At 36.9% G+C, this 17921-nt stretch overlaps 1 protein-coding gene across 10 annotated transcripts in view; it reads right to left on the reverse strand.

The window, feature by feature from the left end:
* Positions 1-396: 396 nt before the first annotated feature.
* Positions 397-17921, reverse strand: part of INPP4A (inositol polyphosphate-4-phosphatase type I A) — a 134033-nt gene continuing 116508 nt past the window's right edge. For 9 of the 10 annotated variants that reach the window (XM_062601579.1, XM_062601588.1, XM_062601583.1 and 6 more), the window contains 3 exons: positions 14542-14654; positions 13930-14084; positions 397-3498 (listed from right to left, as the gene is read on the reverse strand). In XM_062601579.1, coding sequence (XP_062457563.1) covers positions 3366-3498; positions 13930-14084; positions 14542-14654 — 401 coding nt within the window. In that variant the 3' untranslated portion in view covers positions 397-3365. Of the gene's footprint in view, positions 3499-5360; positions 7727-13929; positions 14085-14541; positions 14655-17921 lie in introns of those variants that run through there. The other variant, XM_062601584.1, reaches the window with a different exon arrangement.

The raw sequence follows: 17921 nt of genomic DNA on the forward strand, positions 1-17921 counted from the left end.
CCTACTGAACAGTAGCAGAACTACTAAAGCTGTTGCAGGGATGAGTTAGCTGAACGGGAAGCAGGAATTCTATTAACAGATGGGAAAGAAAAGAAAACAAATGAACAAACAAAACAGAGGATGAGGCTCATGAAGGTGTTATAGAAAGCTAGCAGAGAAAGAATATAAGGTCTTGATGACATAAAAAATGTATCTCACGTTTCTTTAACTGTTGTTGCAGAATGTATACCATATGGACAAATTGGTGCCAACTTAACTACAGAAAATTGTTAACAGCTGTACTTTAGCAGGGCTTAAGAAGTAACTATTTCCTGACTTGCATAGCCGTGTAAAATTTTTCCAAACAAGATGTAATATATTCTCCAACAGATAAAACATATCGTGTAAGCCAAAGAATTTGAGAGAGTACGTTTTATTTACCACAAATGCATTGAAAGTAAGCCACCATTTTGGTATTCTTGTCAGTTCTTTATTTGTTTTCATTCTAAAGACTAGCACATTTACAGCATACATGGAGTGGATGAACTAGGAATATATAAAACAGTAGCGATATGTTTATGATATATTAATACTGCCCAAAACCAAATAAATAAAAATATGTCAATGCAGAAAGCTTGGCAAATACAATTATGTTGGGACAAAACAGTGTTGTATTATACAATAATTTTACATGTATAAGTGGAACAAAAGGCAACTGTGCTGTAGGTACTTTCACAGAACATACACAGAACATACTTGGCAACAGTTTTCTTTTTTTTTAACCTTTGTATGTTTTATAATTTAAAAAATGTACTCAAAAAGAACAGACAGAACTTCATTTTACAGTAATCCTTAAATTTGCCTTCTGTGCAATAGTAAAACTTACTTCACCCTTGTGAAGTTTCCTATACAGATTTAAAGTTTCACAGTTTTTCTTTTTTGATGAACTGCTCAAGATCTTACTGTTCTTTATACCCTTTAAACAAGCCCACCGATGTGCATGTACTGACCATGTAGACTATTTAAAATGTTAGCTGAACAATGGTGCTTTACATGTAAGTATACTGAAATCAGAATAGTTTAAACAAAATAATGCAGTACTTGAGACTGATATTCTGCCACTTTAAAAAGGTGAGCAAACACTGTGCACATACAAAGCTTGGGAACTTTTCCTGTTTGGATGGGTATACAAAATAAATAAAGGATCACTAAGCTCTAGAGTGGATCTAATGATTATTGGCCACAATATCAGTGGGTGGCTCTGCTAATTGTTACAACAGATCTCATATGATTTTCTTCTGAAGGTGAACACTGGAAGAAGATTTTCAGTGTAACAATATAAGATTTAAAATATATAATTAACTATCTGTTTGAAATATACAAAATAAAATTATCAACTAATAAAAACAAAGGGATATAAAGAGTATAGTTTATACAAAAATAAATGTAGCATTTCATAATGCACCAGGGACTGAAGGTTGAGCAGAACTAATGGAGTAACACGTCTGAAGAGATCTTTTAAAAAAGTTTTTCACCATACATTTGTTTTACATATTAGTAAAAAAAAAAATGCAGTAGTTTATTACCTGCAAAGCAGAGTTTCTAAGTTTCCAAGGGACTGTTCTACTACAGATTATTTGTTCAGAACTGGTATAGGTACTAGAAATACATTGATTTTGCACAGAAATTGGTTTGTTCTCCTATAATGACTGAAATAATGGTAACAACCTAGTTCAGCAGAACTCTCTAAACTGGCTTAGTGACATGCTGCTCAGTGTTAAACTGCAAAAAGCAAAATGCAAAAACCACTGTACTTAAAACCCCCAAACCTATATGGGAGCAGAATGAACATGACTGATAGAGCAGTGACAGCACAGACAAACATCAGTGAGAGGCAGAAAGAAATCAGAAAACAGCCGTATACTTACCTGGCTGTTGCTACTCTCACAACAATAAATAACCAGATTTCTCTATTCTAAAGTTTATATCCTTAGAAGTGAAGCACAATGGGCTGAATTAAACTAGCTAGAGATGATTTAAGTCTGTAAAATTTGGAAATTAATGTTTATCTGTGTCTTAAAAGGGAATCTCATATTCAAAGGCAATCTTTGGGAGATGACTATTTTCAAGGAGGTCTCCTGAAAGTTTTTTTATCAAATGCTCAACTAGTCACCTTAGTCATGAGCTTGAACACAGCTGAAGTTCTCACAGGTTAGCAGTAACACATTAGCAGTTACTTTGTTTCAAAATAGGCCATTGCTACCTTCCTCAGAAATATTCTGAAAATAGCTGTATTTCCTATACATGATTCTGAACAGAGTCTAGTAAGGTAAAATGCAAAGCTAAACAGGAACCATTTTTTGTTATGGAGTAACTAGTATGTGTTGGGCGCTTCAAAAATTTTTGTATTGCCAGATAATGCAAAAATTTAAAAATGCCAGTCAAAAAAAACCCCATAAATCCCCATGATATTAACACTTACAATAAAGAAGTGATATAAAATGCTATGGGTAAAAATATGTTAATTATTATATGATACATATTGAAACATATTGAACATTTCATATGCAACATCAGCAACTTGGTTGCTGCACTTTAATTATGGTTGGGAAGGGCAGAGGTAACTCTTGCTGGCATTAATGGTTTAGAAAGTGTCATATTTTTGAAACATCTCTTAAAATCAGTTAAGATGTGTGCCCAAGTCTTCTGCTGCTGAAAACAATGGGATTTTGTCTTTGATTTAGACAGAACTAGACCTCATATGCCTGGCCTTATATGTATTAAGTTCATATATGAAGATGGTATCCTATATACAGCAAAACATTTCAAACTCCCAGCTTTTATTGTGCTGACTTTTTTCTTCTTCTTCTTCTTCTTTTTTTTTTTTTTTTTTTTTTAAGTTAAACATCTGTTTCTTGATTGTAACAATGCATTTTACAGTTATTAGACTGTCTAGGATCCAATCCCTTTTTATTTACAACTTTTGAGTTTTACTCTCAGTTTTAAAAAGTTTATGAAAAGCTCAATCTCAAGTCAACTCAGTATAAAAGATGTTATGCGAAACAGCTGCCTAAATGCCATTCATAAAGTCCTTGCCATCCAGGAGGAGCCTAGCTATTTGCATATAGGTAATTATTACATGGTAAAATATCTGTTCATCTTACATACACTGAAGGCTATTTAAATGGGCAGAGTCATCACTATTCTCAAGCTAAGGTGTCAGAATAATTGTTACTATAGATTCCAATTCTTTAAGTAACATGCTCCATATAATCTAGTGAAGCGTACAAAAAAGTTATTTATCTGTTCTGGATGACAAAATCATATATTAATCTAGAGTGTATCCACATGTTTTAATGGAACAGCAATTAAAGGACATAATATGCTTATGTTTCAACTTTTCCATAAGTTCCTTCTGGAGGCCTGTAATACTTTGGGAAAGCCTTCAGTTGCAGGGAATTAAATGCATACTTGCGACATCCAACATTCTTCATTGTATTTTCTCGTCGACAACCCTCACTGGGGAAAAAAAACAAGCACAAAAAATGACAGCAGTAAAAAGGAAAAAAAATAAAAGACTTTAAGATGAAATGAACTGGTTATTTCATAGCATTAAAAAAAATTGGTTATATTTAATGAGCATTTAATCAATTTGCCAGTGCAAATATTAAAAATGATGACTCATCATACAATGCTAGTAAGAAGCACACAGAATGGACACATGCTATGTTTGATTGCTAGTTTTGCATTTCTAAAAAGCAGCAGTGCATCTAGTGAAAAAGTTCTTTTACAAGGGTTTCATGTATTTCAGGGTACATTGCTGTTAACTTCACATGCTGCTTCACTGCACAAGGGATCCCAAGAGATTGCTTAAAAGCAGTTCTGCTAATTTGTTAGTATATTAAAATAAAAATAAAAACTGCTGATCTCTTAATAAATGCCTTAAAATAATTTCATTGTTCCCTGTATATGAGTATTAATCAGTTTTAAGATCAAACTTGAAAATGAGAGTGGATACCAAAATAATGACTTTCCAGGTTTATTTGCATGCATAGATTGACTCGAAAGCAAACATACTCTGAAAAACATCTTAATCATGAAATAATCACTTTCTGTAGGTGAAAAAACAGATTGGCTGCATTGACAGTCATCACCCCAAGAAAACAAAGCTGTGCAGAATTTAGAATTGAATTTTTTCTGACTATTTGCGTGCAACTGCCCATGTTACAGTGCTGTGCTACAGTTAAAAATGACTCCAGTTCTAAGGCTTCTTTATACTTGTAAGTCTATGTCAAGATTTTGATTATATCCAAAACTAGACACACAAAGAAGAAAGACTCTATTTTAAGTATATTATAAGCCAATTTAGGCTTGCATGAGAATGCTTTCTTTTTTTCTTTTGTAGAGAACTGAAACCTAGACAATAATTTAATACTATTACTCGATGGCAAAATGTACAGTACACCATCTTATGGTGGAAATATCATGTTACTTCTGTCTTGGAGATGTCTGCAGCGTGTGTCTTAGGTAAAATGTAGTAGCCTGTGGTAAAAGAAGGGGTTGGATTCCAGTTCAGTTTGAAAGCTTTCTGCTCTTATCGATACTCACTCTTTTCTAAGTTTTGGTTAATTGAACTTACTGTAACTGTGTTACGTACGTACCACCTAGCTTAGCTTAGCTCATAAAACATTGTAACTTTTTGTTCTAAAAACAGGTTAAGTTTGAAATTTGTCTCTGTAACATGTTCTGTGACTGTCTTTTTAAAGAATGGATCCTACATTATTACAACATTTTTATGACACAGTTGTTTTTTACAGAAACACCCTCTCAAATGCTGTTGCAGTCAAATAAGAATAGTAATAGAAGCAATAAGTTTAAATAACAGATGTGTGATACCAGGTGTGCGTATTCAGTCCGAAGTGAATCATTCTGTTCCTAACTCATTCCACTCTATCTGGTTATTGCACATGTCCAGGTGGGCCATCGACATGATCACCACTTCATGTGCCACGTCTTTCACACTGTGAATCAGCTAGAGCCCATCAGCTCCACTGGCCCTAGGTCAATTTACAGCCAGTGAGCACGTGACCCACTCTTTGGAAGTCTAGTTTTAGACTGGGAATGATGGCACTTCTCATTAACCTCATAAATCCTTTCTTGACCACTTGAATAACCTGGATATAATAAGTTTCCTGGAAATACCATGTGGTGTTAAATGGACTGAAGCTTCCTTCATTCCAGAGATTTTAATCCAATCTTTAATATAATCTTAAATACACTGATACACAGCCAGTCATCAACTCATAACAATAATTTTTTAATATAAAAGCTGATCTTTAATTAAAATATAATTGAATGCTAAGTATATATCAAAGGTTGGTTTTAGTACTTATCAATATTGTTAAATGAATGTGGAAATTCCTACCCAAAAGTTACTCAGCTGAATTACACATGTAAAACTTTACACATTCTCACAAGTTACCAGAGATTTTTCAAAGGGTTAAGAACTGGTACCTTGTGCTGCTAAACACAGCTGTGCCAACTCGCAGCTTCTGTGTTTGTTACACTATCATCGCTATGACATACCAGCAGTTGCCTCATCTCAGTTCCCTGAGGAAAGGTTTGGTTCCTTGTAAGGTAGTGACCACTCCTATGAAGCACTTTACATTCTCAACCATAACGGAGTTCATCGCTAAATTTATTGAAAGTCGGATGAGTCACTTTTAGAGTTCATCCTGAGTCTAACAGGCCAGTTTTTTCAAAGAATAAATTTCCTCTGGCAGAGGCACATGAGCAGTATACACTACAGCGTGTCAAATTTGAATGCATCATGAAAGCATAGACCAAGCTAGAAAGGATGAAACCTCACCCCCACTAAAGTTAAAATGAAAAGAAAATAATAATTAAAAAAAAAAAAAAACATTGTTTTCAAAATGCCTAGACCTTTCATTCTACATGAATTTAAGAGGCTTCTTATTGCAGGCTTGATGATAACCATGTTGCCTCAATCCAGCAAAGCCCTCACACTTTATTTAAAACAGATTAATAATCTCAAGGAGTTCTGTGGAAAAACTCCTACTAAAGTTACCTTTACATCTTGTTAGCATGAAACCACCACACTCAACACATGGCAAGAACAAGGCCAAAGGCCAATGACATTCCTTGACATAGCAGAAAGGTAGATTTTGGTACCCACAGCAAAGGAACCAGTATTCACATCAGACAGAATGATGATTTGGATAGAGACACAGTGGTACTAGATACCAGCACAGGACATGAATATGTCCATGATTTTTAATCCAATCAGCAGTAAGGCCTTACCTAAATTCATTCCATCTAAAAATAAATAGCATATATGCTTAATACATATATTGGTTTTAGTGAGCTTTAAAGAAAAAAACAACAACAACTGGAAGAATGTTGAGAAAAATACCAGGAGATAGTGTACTGTACAATTGGATTTGGTGAAGAAACACATTTAATCATGTATCTTTTTATGTAGTTAGAAGAGGAAATTAAATAGTCACCAAACTTAGTATTTTATTCTAATTTTTATTCTAAGTGCACTTTCTTCCTTTTTTTAAGCTTACCTCTCAGAAGCTTTCAGAATGCATTAAAATTGATAAGAAAAACTACAGATACCTATGGTTTTTGAGCTGGTTACCTTAATAATGATACAAATTACAAATCACAGGACTAGAAGAGTCCTCTTCAGTTGCCAGGCCCAATCTTCTGTCATCTCAACACCAAGCCAAGTAAATCTCTTCATGAATTTAGCAAACTATTTTAAATGAAGTTTTTTTTTTCATCAGCTATTGCTATTGACAAGCTTTTCCAGAGCCACTACTTCAGCTTAAATAGGCCTTTCGTGTTTGATGTTACATATAAATAACAGTCAAATTTCTTCTGCAGTTATTTTGCACTACTAAACAGGGTAAGCTTCTTTAGTCTCACCACTTTGTTATTAACTTCCCATCATTCATCTATGTCTAAGTCACTGTTGTTGCTCAACATACAAATTTATTAAAGCTATCCAACACTGTAAAATGGAAACAACGATAATATTTAGTTGAATGTCAGAAACACAAGCCCAGTGGAAAACCTCAAACCCAGCTACTACTGATACATCCCTTTTCTTCCCTGAAATATTGAAGATGAATATCTTTAACTTCCAGGATAGTAATTATCCTGTTTCAGAGAAAGTTATGTAACAGAGCACCTGAAATGGATAATGGAGCATTAGCAGGCTATACTAATTACATACTCTTCCTGACCATGAATCATTCTCTTCATGTCTTTAATACATTACAAAATGCAGATCTACAAATATAATGAAGTAATTCTGCATGCAGCGCACCACAAGTCATTTTTTGAGTGGTACGCTCTTCTACTGACACATACTTAATCATGAGAAAGGAACAACACTATGGTTCTACAAACTGTTTATGACTGTAATTTAGAGATTATGCTTTGAAATGAAGTAGAAATTTGTTAATTTGTTTAAATAAATTTCTTACAATTTCTTATAAACCCCACCCATGTTTATATTTTTCTCTTTGTACCTTGTAAAAATGAAAGGCAAAATTAGCATACACTTAAATATACAAAAAGATACAAATTCTTTTCAGACAGAGTTCCTTTCTCTGGAATACATGAAACAAGTAACACAAAACTGTATTTGGTAAGAGATCTTCAGGCCGGCTAAAGTAACGAGGTAACAGGCCAATGTCAGACTATGTTACAAGCACTGAAAGCAGAACAATAATTTAAAGTTTCAATACAATTCTTTTTGATAAAATAATTTGATGTATATTTACAGTTTAGTACAATAGAAACGTAAAATTGTAAGGCATAATAATAATTCTTGGCAGACAATGCTATGATATATTCCTTTGTCCAGCAGGTACCAAGTGGCAATACACATTCAAGCACTTTTTTTTTTTTTTTTTTTTAACATTATCTTCATTTGCAACGTAATCTGGCCACCAGGTACGCTATGCTCAGAAACAGCCACACAATCAGTAAATTGGGGCTGAGAGCTAGTAAAGGAATAGAGTAGAGGAGGCTGGGATCTAGTCTGAAATCTCGGATGGGCACCAAGCCACTCAAGTTCTTCTGGGTGACTATCTCCCGTGTTCCAATGCTGTGAAAAGGAAGAAGTTTGGGAGGAAGGAAAATAAAGCAGAAGGGAAGATGGACATGCAAATGAATGTATAAAAAGAGATAGCAACACAAGGTGGTCAGGAAGATGAGAAAACATGGGAGAAGCCAGAACAAAACCAGAATATGAAGTAAAGAAAGAGTGGGAAAACGTCTCAAAAATATGTATCAGCACAATTACAGATATAAGGAGAGGGAAAGAGAATAAAAGAGAAAAATAAGAAGTACTGTAGTCTACTGAAAATAAACACATGTAGGTTGACCATAAATGGTTTTCCATGTTCATTCTTTCAGATTACCAAGCAATATCCCATGCTGCTCTGCCATGCTTCCGCATGCTGCAAAGAAATTGAGCTCTGAAAAGCAAGCTGAACATGAATAACCATTGTAGTATTTGACCCTTTCAAACATCTTTCAATTTGAGCTGCAATGAAACAAATTAACCTCTTAACTACCTCCTTAAAACGTAAACAAAACCCCCCCAAAGAGATCACTTGTTTTACTGCCTCAAAATGCATTCAAGTGTGTATCAATATGCTTTCCAAAATACATGTTTCTGAGTAGTTTAATTTGTGCATGTGAAGGTAAGACATGTCACACAGCACATTTCATTGTAGCCTTCCTTCCTACATTGTTCTGAGCACAGCCAGCCTGTGGTAAACACCTCTTCAGCCAACCTGAGGCTTTTCAGTGAAGCATTTCATTTGGAACACTTCTCTGCCCTGTCCAGTCCTATTTTTAGTTTACAAAGCAACATGCACCCTGTGAGCCTGATCCTGTGAGAACAACTGCACTCGCTCCATTCATAAAAGGTACTAGGTAGCTTTGCTGGTTATCTAGCAAAGGTTAGGTAATGGGCAGATGATGTGCTGGAAGCCATCAGAGATGTCCTGGAGGTGGGGAAAGAGAAAAATAGTCTCTGGATACTGGCAATACTTCAGATCAAATGGAATAAGGTGGGCAGGAAACTACAGCACTACGTTTCTGATCACCAAGGGAAGGACAAGAAGGATACACAGCAATATCCAGAGTTGGCTTATTCCCATTTTCACATGGGGGTGGACCTGAGGCTGTACTGAATGGAAGTGTGCGCTTGAGTGTTCTCCCTCAGCCAGCACCTGATGTCCACCTGATCTGGATATAAGGAGCATCTGAGCTCAAGGCTGAACAGAGGACTGGACTTTGAAGTCAGCACAGATACAGTCTCACGTATTTGGAAGGGAAGTGCTCTGCTTGGCCGATTGGTGAATAATGCCAACATATGCAGGAACGTATCTGGCTGGTACACATAAGAAAAAGCAAACACACTTGCTGACAAGTGTCTGGGCAAAAATACACACTGAAAGGTATTCACAATATAGAGAGAGCACTGAAGGAGGTGATAGAGGAATATTAAATGAACTGGAGCATGAACAGGAGAAGCAGTAAGTGGAAAGCTAGTATTGCCTGGGAAGGGGTGGAGAAAGGCACAATAGAATAGTAGGGAATAAGAAAAGTGTTTTAGGATATAGATAAGGCAGTAAAACACGGAGGGAGGAAAAAAAGGAAGAAGGGAGGCTGAAAATGGCAGGAAGACGTTATGGAGAGAATAGAAAAATGCAGACTAAGACAAACAGAGGAGATAACATGTCACATCTCTACCATGAAAAATTAGTATCAAAATACTCAGTTGCACACAAAGACATATGCACAGTGTGGATGGAGACATTCACAAGAGCTGGAAAGGGCTTTCCCTGTCACTGCTGGCGCATGCAGATGCTTCCGCACAGGGAAAAAATCGGAAATTTGGAAACACCAAATATACCAAAGTGCACACACTTTCTCAAATGAAACATTCATAGGCAGACTATCTCTAGAGAAGGCCATGGTAAATAGACAAATCAAATGCCTTGCTAATCCAGCTTATGCATGTGAATTAGTGCTGGAATTTGATCATTAGACAAAAGTTAGAGAAACTCAATGCCTTCCAAAGGTGTTAAATTAAACACTGTCTTGTATTTAAAAAGAATGTAGCTGCAAGAACTGTGTGGTTGAACAGTGCAGCAATAATGCTGTCAGCTAAGCTCACAGTACTGCCAGCAACTGTTTAACTAAAAAGAATTTTAAACAAATTTAAAATACATTTTAAATAAATATATGTTTGCCAAGCATCTCTTGTTTACAGAAGGTTTTAAATACTACTATTGCTTCCCTACCAATGAAAAAAAATATGTAAAAAGCCACATGGCTTTTGCCTACAGTTCAGGCAACTAGAAAGTATGGACTAGAAACAGACATAGACATAGGAAAACAAGTAAGAAATCTTTGAGCATGTAAAAATATACTGTATATTAAACATTTGAGATAATTTTCAGATATTGGACAGCAAAAAGTCAAAATGGACTAGGCACAAAATATGACTTTGCTCACAAATTAATGTTGTAGTGCCAGTGCTGTGCATTTTGCCAGTTAAACATAGAAAGGCATGTTAAAGAAGATGATACTAAAATCCAAGAGCAAACTAACAATCTAACTGAATATGCAATCACTGATTCTAAATACTGCTTGGTTTTATATCTTGTGCATAGCAGTAAAATATGGATGTAGTTACCATTCCTGTTTTCTTATTGGCAATCACATGGAGTACAAGAAGGGACAAGCAGGTCCTCTAAGTTCACAGAATGGCAGGAAAAAAATACGTATTGGATGAACCATAAATTAACTTAAAGAATAACAAAGCAGCAGTGCTTTGTTTTATTCCCTAAGGTTCAACAAGTGCTCTCCACCTTGGCCGAACTCAAAAGTCCATTTTATCAAAAAGAGAAAACAAATCCTGATCCATTTCCCCAAATGTTATTCTTAAGGCAGGTCAGAACTAGTGAAGAAATCCAAGCAAGCTTTCTATCACGACTGTTTTCAGTGAGTGGCCATAGCAAAACATGAGTGCCAGGCTATTTATAATTTAACCTTTTCAATCAGCACCATAGCGGCTAAAAGAAATCACTGCCTTCGGGCCCTTCACAGGTGCTTTGCAAGAGCCCAGGCAGAGATAGCTTCCCTCCTCGGTTGGCTGAATTACTCGGGTGACCACTTCCTAACTGGTTTCACGGAAATGAGCTGGGCTACTTTAAACATGTAAGAAAATGGGGTTTTTTTGCTCCTCAGGCTGATTTTGATTGAAATTGGATTAGGGTACATTCACACAAACAACTCTACTGGCAAATCTCACAGGACAGTAATCTGGTAGGAGAAGGGAAGGGAGGGAGTCATGGTTCTAGCAGTGTTGGCACAGCCGCAGATGGAAAAGAACATATGACCCTGTTGCACTGTGACTATTGAGATGCCTGGTTTTATTAGCCAGATAGTCATTTCTGGTGTAGCTTGAACTTCCAGACATACTGTCATGTTTTTACAATCTGTAGACTGTGAGTTACCACATATTTGATTGGGGGCTGGAAAAGCTGTGACTGACTTGCAGGAAAGTGAGTTTATTCCAATAGAATATTTGTTTCTAAGCTAAAAGCTGTAAACTTGTATCTGTGAATTTTTACAAGAATCTACAAATGGGACTCAATGTTCTCTCTCTAATGTCCATGCTCACCTAACAAATGTGCAATTATCACAAGACTAGGAAGGAAAGGATGTCCCTGAGGCAGAGTAAGTGGGAACTAATCCCTCAGAAAACAAAGACTACATGGAAAAAGAGAGTGCTTCCTTCATCCTTCAAGAGCACTGTAAACAAAGATGCTTTCCTTTACTGGCAAATAGAGAAGAGATGAAATACTTTGAATACTTCCTTGCCCTTCCAACTGCCCAAAAGACTTTGGAAGGCTTCAAGATTGGGCTAAGCTTCCTTTTCTTGTACAATTACACAAATAAAAGATCCAAGTAAAACAAACAAACAAACAATCTCAGTTTTTCTAATGCTCCAAAATTACTCTACAACTCTTTCCTGTGTCTGCCATTTAGGTCAGGTCATTCTGTCCATGTTAAAATGGCTTTGGGTGGAGTTTGGCTTCTACGTAATTTTTCATTAATCCTATCTCTCTCTTGAAGCTTTGTTAATTCTGTGCCGTTGTTCATGAACAGAACTGGAGAATATTGAAAAAAGAAAACGAAAAAGAAAAAGAAAAAACCACCAGTAATCTACTCCAAAGAGCAATGAGATCGGAGGAAGACAAACTGGTGAGTTTGAATAACACCTCCTCATCCCAGTCTTAGTATTCCCTCAAGACTAGGCAGTCTGCATGATCCCTCTCAAAGATAAGAAAGAAGAGAACATCATGTCTTTCACCTGTTATAGCAAGTCCCTGACATTGCTAGAACAAACTAGCTGGAGATACTGATTAAAAATGGTCCTCTTTCAGTATCCTGACATAGGTCAACATAAAGCAATGTGTTTCTTGTGTAAACGTTTGATCTGATACTGTGTTGTATTAAACTGATGGTTGAAGGTCCAAAACAATGTTATTATTAACTTTTGTCTCTACTGTGACCATGACGGAATTGAAAAATCAGTAACCCAGTAACTAATTTAAAGAAAAAGTGAGATTTATTATTATTATACTTGCTCAATTTCTGTTCTTATTAAAGAAATTGCTTATTAAAATTGTGCAAGAGAGCTTTTTTCTTTCAGACATCTAAGTGGAAAAGTAACTAACATAATTTAAATAATGAGACATCTGAGAGCCACTCAGCTCCATTTTTAAGTTAGTATCTTTTCTCTCACAAAGCTGCTTCAACCAATCTTAACTTCTAATATCAAGGTTTAATGGGTCTCTGAAAACAGTTTTCCTGTATTGTACTTACTGTATAACAGTGCAGCAAAAAGTGCAGCTAAGGTGAAAATAAAAAAGTCTAATGACATCCAAGTAGATGTAGAAGAGGAAAACAAATTATTAGTGTTAAGAAACTAATAGTGCTATTGATGAGACATTTTCCTTCTAGGTAACTGAAGAGTAAGAAAGGGTCAAACAGCAAAAACATACAGAAAGGATAAGAGAATTGAACACTCTAGAGAATTTAGTGAAAAGACACACAGTACAGTACATTCGGTAAGAGTGAATGTTGAAAAACAGGACTGAACAGCATTGTTGAACTACATTGATAAAGACTAAAGCTAGATTTCTTATCCTTTCTTTTGGTATGTGAGTTACGGAGCTTTCCAGCAGTGCTTGAAACAAGGCATTGAACAACAGTAAACAGATTTTTTAGTACAGTATTTAATTCTGCAAACGTCTGCTGCTTCAGAATACAGAACATCATTATATTGATACGACAATGGCACACTGACACATTGTGATGGGATTTGGTTGCTGTATCGTGAAACACTCATACTGACAATTTGCCCAGTGAGCAAAGTGTTTCACTGCTAAAGAATACACACGGCAAACCAGTGCAAACTGCAGGTGCAGAAATCTGCCTGACTTAAAACTAAGAAACCCAGTGCTCTGATGATCAAGGTAACTTCATCATTAGACAACTTTCAAAGGAGCACCAGTTTCCTGATCTGCAAGCTCAGCACTAACATGCCAATTGAAAATGTATTTTTACATGCTCCTCTGAAAACTTCTGCTTCACTCTTGAAAACCCAAAGCCCATTTCATGCAAATCTGGCAGCAATCAGCTTTACTTGCATGCATTAGTAGGTTTTATATTATGAAGGATGAAGTCTAGCAGTCAGTTTTGCAGTTTTCTGGCTTTCTTTTACCTTTTTTTTTTTTTTTTTTTGAGTAGAAACAGAGACCACTACTCATCTGCAGTTTGCATGGTTCTTGATATAGGAATAAGTGACTGCAGCCAAACTCTTACCTCCTCATACACTCCAGAGCCTGGGTGAAGACCTGGGGAGCCATCCCATGTTCATGCTGTAGGATCAAACATTGCTCTAGGGTGACCGACATGGCTGTCCTATCCTTGGCACTTTTACAGCTTGTAAAGCGAACACCATTTAGTCTGCGGCATATCTGGAAATAGAATATACAATTCATCATTCCTTCCTCACGCATAACCTCCTGGCAGAGAACACACCTGTATTTCTCTTCCTTGGAGAGATACAAATGTTGTGTAGGACTCTAATGTCAAAAGTTGTCACCTTTGGGATAGCTGTATTTCATCACAGGAGTTGTGGGGAAAATGCTGATTTGAAAAATGCATTTTCTTTGATTTTATCTTCCCAGCCAATAAGACCAAACTAAAAGTGTTTACAGTACAAACTAAAAGCATTTACAGTATTTAGGAGGTAATACTTTTTTTGCATGTCTCACCCTGGAGGAGGTTTAACCTGGCAGTATTTCTGAGCTGTATGCTTGGAAAATGAAGAAATCTGAAAATATGAGTAATAAAAAAAAGAGGAAAACACAGGGTATTTATACATGTAGAAGACTGCCTGAACTATGTAGAGGTGCTTAGATTAATAAATACCTCAGCAGCTTGCCAAAGGATATCAACATTCTTATTTTTCCTTGCATGTACATTTTGCCCCAGAAATCTTAACAGTTCAGGCAGGCATGTCTGACTACGAGATCGAGGTAGACCTATAAAAACAAAACCAAGTCCAATTATTTATTTGTATTCAACATGTTCATAAAAATAAGCTACATGAAAACTGTTCCTATCTGCTAGTTGGAAAAAATCAAGTTTTCTGGAAACCATCAAAGTTTATAACAGCTAATTCTATTCTGAACTACACCAGCAAACCAAATTCAAGTTTAATTAAATGCAACTCGAAGTACACATTCATGTACTTAGACCACCAGGGGTTCAGCATCTGAGAGCACCATAGTAATAGAGGGAATAAAGGGAGCAAGACTGGTTTAGTATCTTGTTTTGTGTGTCACAGACACACTTGGGTTCACACACTTTGGAACTTTATATAAACATGTAACTGTCTATATAGTCTCCCCTCACAGGTGATAGGACATCACACAGGTCTCCATCGAAACTCTGAAGACACCATTTTACATTCTGCTCACATTTTCAACTTAGAATTTGTAGGCTGACCGTTTTCAGTTACAAGAAGCACTCTCTCCAACAAGACTCTGCACTGCTGGAATTTCTTTATTAATACTTCATTAAGCAGAGAGAAATTATTTGAAGGAATTTAAAAGGCTTTTTTCAAAAGCCCTCAGTAGTCATCCTGTACTCATGCATTCAAAGTGTTACATGGCATCTCTTACACATGCACCAAGGTACTCAGTAACAAGTACTGAATAGGTCTTCTTGTTTTTTTGTTTTTTGTTTTAAAAGGGGCTAACTACAGAGGACATGACCTAAAGCTGTGAGTGGATAAATAAGGTGGTATACATTGTTAAAAAATGACTGTGCAACAAAACAAAACATGCATGATTTACAGGGTTTTATTTTTCGATTGCATCTCTTCTCACAGCAAACAATATGCAAGCAAAATTCTGCCTATCCTAGTTGGCTCTACTCAAACTCTATACCTAGAAAAAACATAAGGCCTGCAACAGAAAGAGGGCAAAAGACCATCATCTAAATACCTCTAAAGACAAGCAGATGTAACCAAAGATAGCAACTCACTTTGAAATTCTGCAGTGCTGAGAATTAAGAACACAACTTCTTCAGAGAAAGGACAGGAGGTCAGAGATCAACTCTCCTTGTGTCTTTTTCACGGAGGGAACATTTTCTACAAGCTGCCAGCCAATATCTCACCAGCCTCTTGTTGTCTAGAGTGACCCATTTGTTATTTCAGGCTAAGTATGTCTGAATCTAAAAGCATATAAACTCCTTTTGCCTGCACCTTCCATGGACTACTCTAGCTGGTCATACTATAGTTAAAGAAAATGTTATTCTATCCTTTCACAGAAAATATTTCACTTCATACGCTTTAAAAATCACCACAGGAGAGGTACAGAATGTACCCTCAGATCTTCCTTATGGTAAGGACATTCCCAGGTTTGTCCAGGCAGAGCGAGCTTTTCACAGAACATCTCAGACATGTCTGCTGGGACACCTGCAATATCATTTTTTCCATACTGCTTATCAAAAATGTTTGGTTAATGTTTATAACCACAAACCATTTGTCCAAGCAGTATTGCAAAACTAGGTACAACATGTCTGTGTTTACCCAGGACAAACAGTGAAGCAGAAAGAAGTTTTGGCAGAGGACAGATCTTGCCTGTTTGTGCCATTCATCTCAGGTGGCAGGGAGTTCAATGTAATGAAAAGTAACTGGAAACAAGGGGGAAAGGGCAAGGTGGACACAAGACTCCCTTGTTTTGTTTTACCATCAAAACACATGATAGCATCACCTGTTCAACTCTGCATGCTAGCCTTATGCAGAACTTCAAGTTACTTGAAGAAAAACCTCTGGTATAAGAAATAAGTGATACTGGCAAAAGATAACTATAAAGTTAAAATAGAGTTCAAAAAAGGCATGAAGACAGAAGAAACAAATGACAAGAGAGAAAACAGACTGCAAGATAAAATAAAAAATGTTTAAGGAAAAAGGCAAAAGCTAACAGAAGACTAGACAAAAATAAGAGGTTAAGAGTTGAGGGAAGAGACTGAAGTAAACAAAAGAAGCAAAGCCAAAGATGAGAAAATAAAAAGAACTAAATAGGAAATATCACGTAAGGCTACATGGACAGAGAGACAAATGAAGGAATAGTGAGAACAGCAGAACAAAAAAATGTCACTGTAAACTGATTAAAACTTTTGAAGTCTACAAGGAAGTCTGATGTTAGACTACTGAGTAATAAAAAGAACAGTTTAATTTTTGCAGCTAAAATTTCAGACTATCAATTGTGGATAGTGAAGGCCTCGTAAGAGGGAGATGGGTTCTCCTCTCAGTTGCATCAAAATGTCCAGGGTATCTGGAAGTGTACCAACGTACCTTCCTAAAGGACCACAAAGAGCATTCTGTCTGACAGCCCAGTCCCATTGCATGTTGCTGTGTTCGTATTTCTGCAATAAAACTGCAATTTTGGGCCCTGTGAATTTAGTTTACTAGAAGAGGTTAACACTAATAACAATGAATTAATCAGTTCTAAACATTTTTTTGTGGTCACATGTAAATAATGCATTTATGCCACTGCTTCCAGAGAAAACAAGAATGAGCAACTTCATATAAAACCAGTAAAATTCAAACTTGTAGCTTCTCATAGAATCATAGAATCAGTAAGGTTGGAAGGGACCTCTGGAGATCACCTAGTCCAACTTCCCTGCTCAGCAGGGTCACCTAGAGCAGGTTAGACAGGGTTGCATCCAGGTGGGCCTTGAAGATCTCCAGAGAAGGAGACTCCACAACCTCTCTCGGCAACCTGCTCCAGTGCTCCGTCACTCTCACAGGGAAGAAATTCCCCCTCACGGTCAGGCGGAACTTCCTGAGGTTCAATTTCTGGCCTTTGCCTCTGGTCCTGTCACATGGCAATACTGAAAAGAGTTTGTCCCTGTCCCCTTGACACCCTCCCTTCAGGTACTTGTACACATTGATCAGATCCCCCCTCAGTCTTCTCTTCCCCAGGCTAAGCAGGCCCAGCTCTCGCAGCTGTTCCTCAAAGGGCAGGTGCTCCAGCCCTCTGATCATCTTCGTAGCCCTACGCTGGACTCTCTCTAGTAGCTCCATGTCTCTCTTGGGACTGGGGAGCCCACAACTGGACACAGTACTTGAGATGAGGCCTCCCCAGGGCTGAGTAGAGGGGCAGGATCACCTCCCTTGACCTGTATCTCTTCCAGATACTGTATCAGATTCTGTATCTCTTCCAGACACTAGTCTTCCCTGTCGCTGGCTGCAGACACTACAATTTGACAGAGGCTTCAAAAGAAAAGGAGAGGGAAAA

Source organism: Rhea pennata, chromosome 1 (genome assembly GCF_028389875.1).
Source record: "Rhea pennata isolate bPtePen1 chromosome 1, bPtePen1.pri, whole genome shotgun sequence".
Lineage (NCBI taxonomy): Eukaryota > Metazoa > Chordata > Aves > Rheiformes > Rheidae > Rhea > Rhea pennata.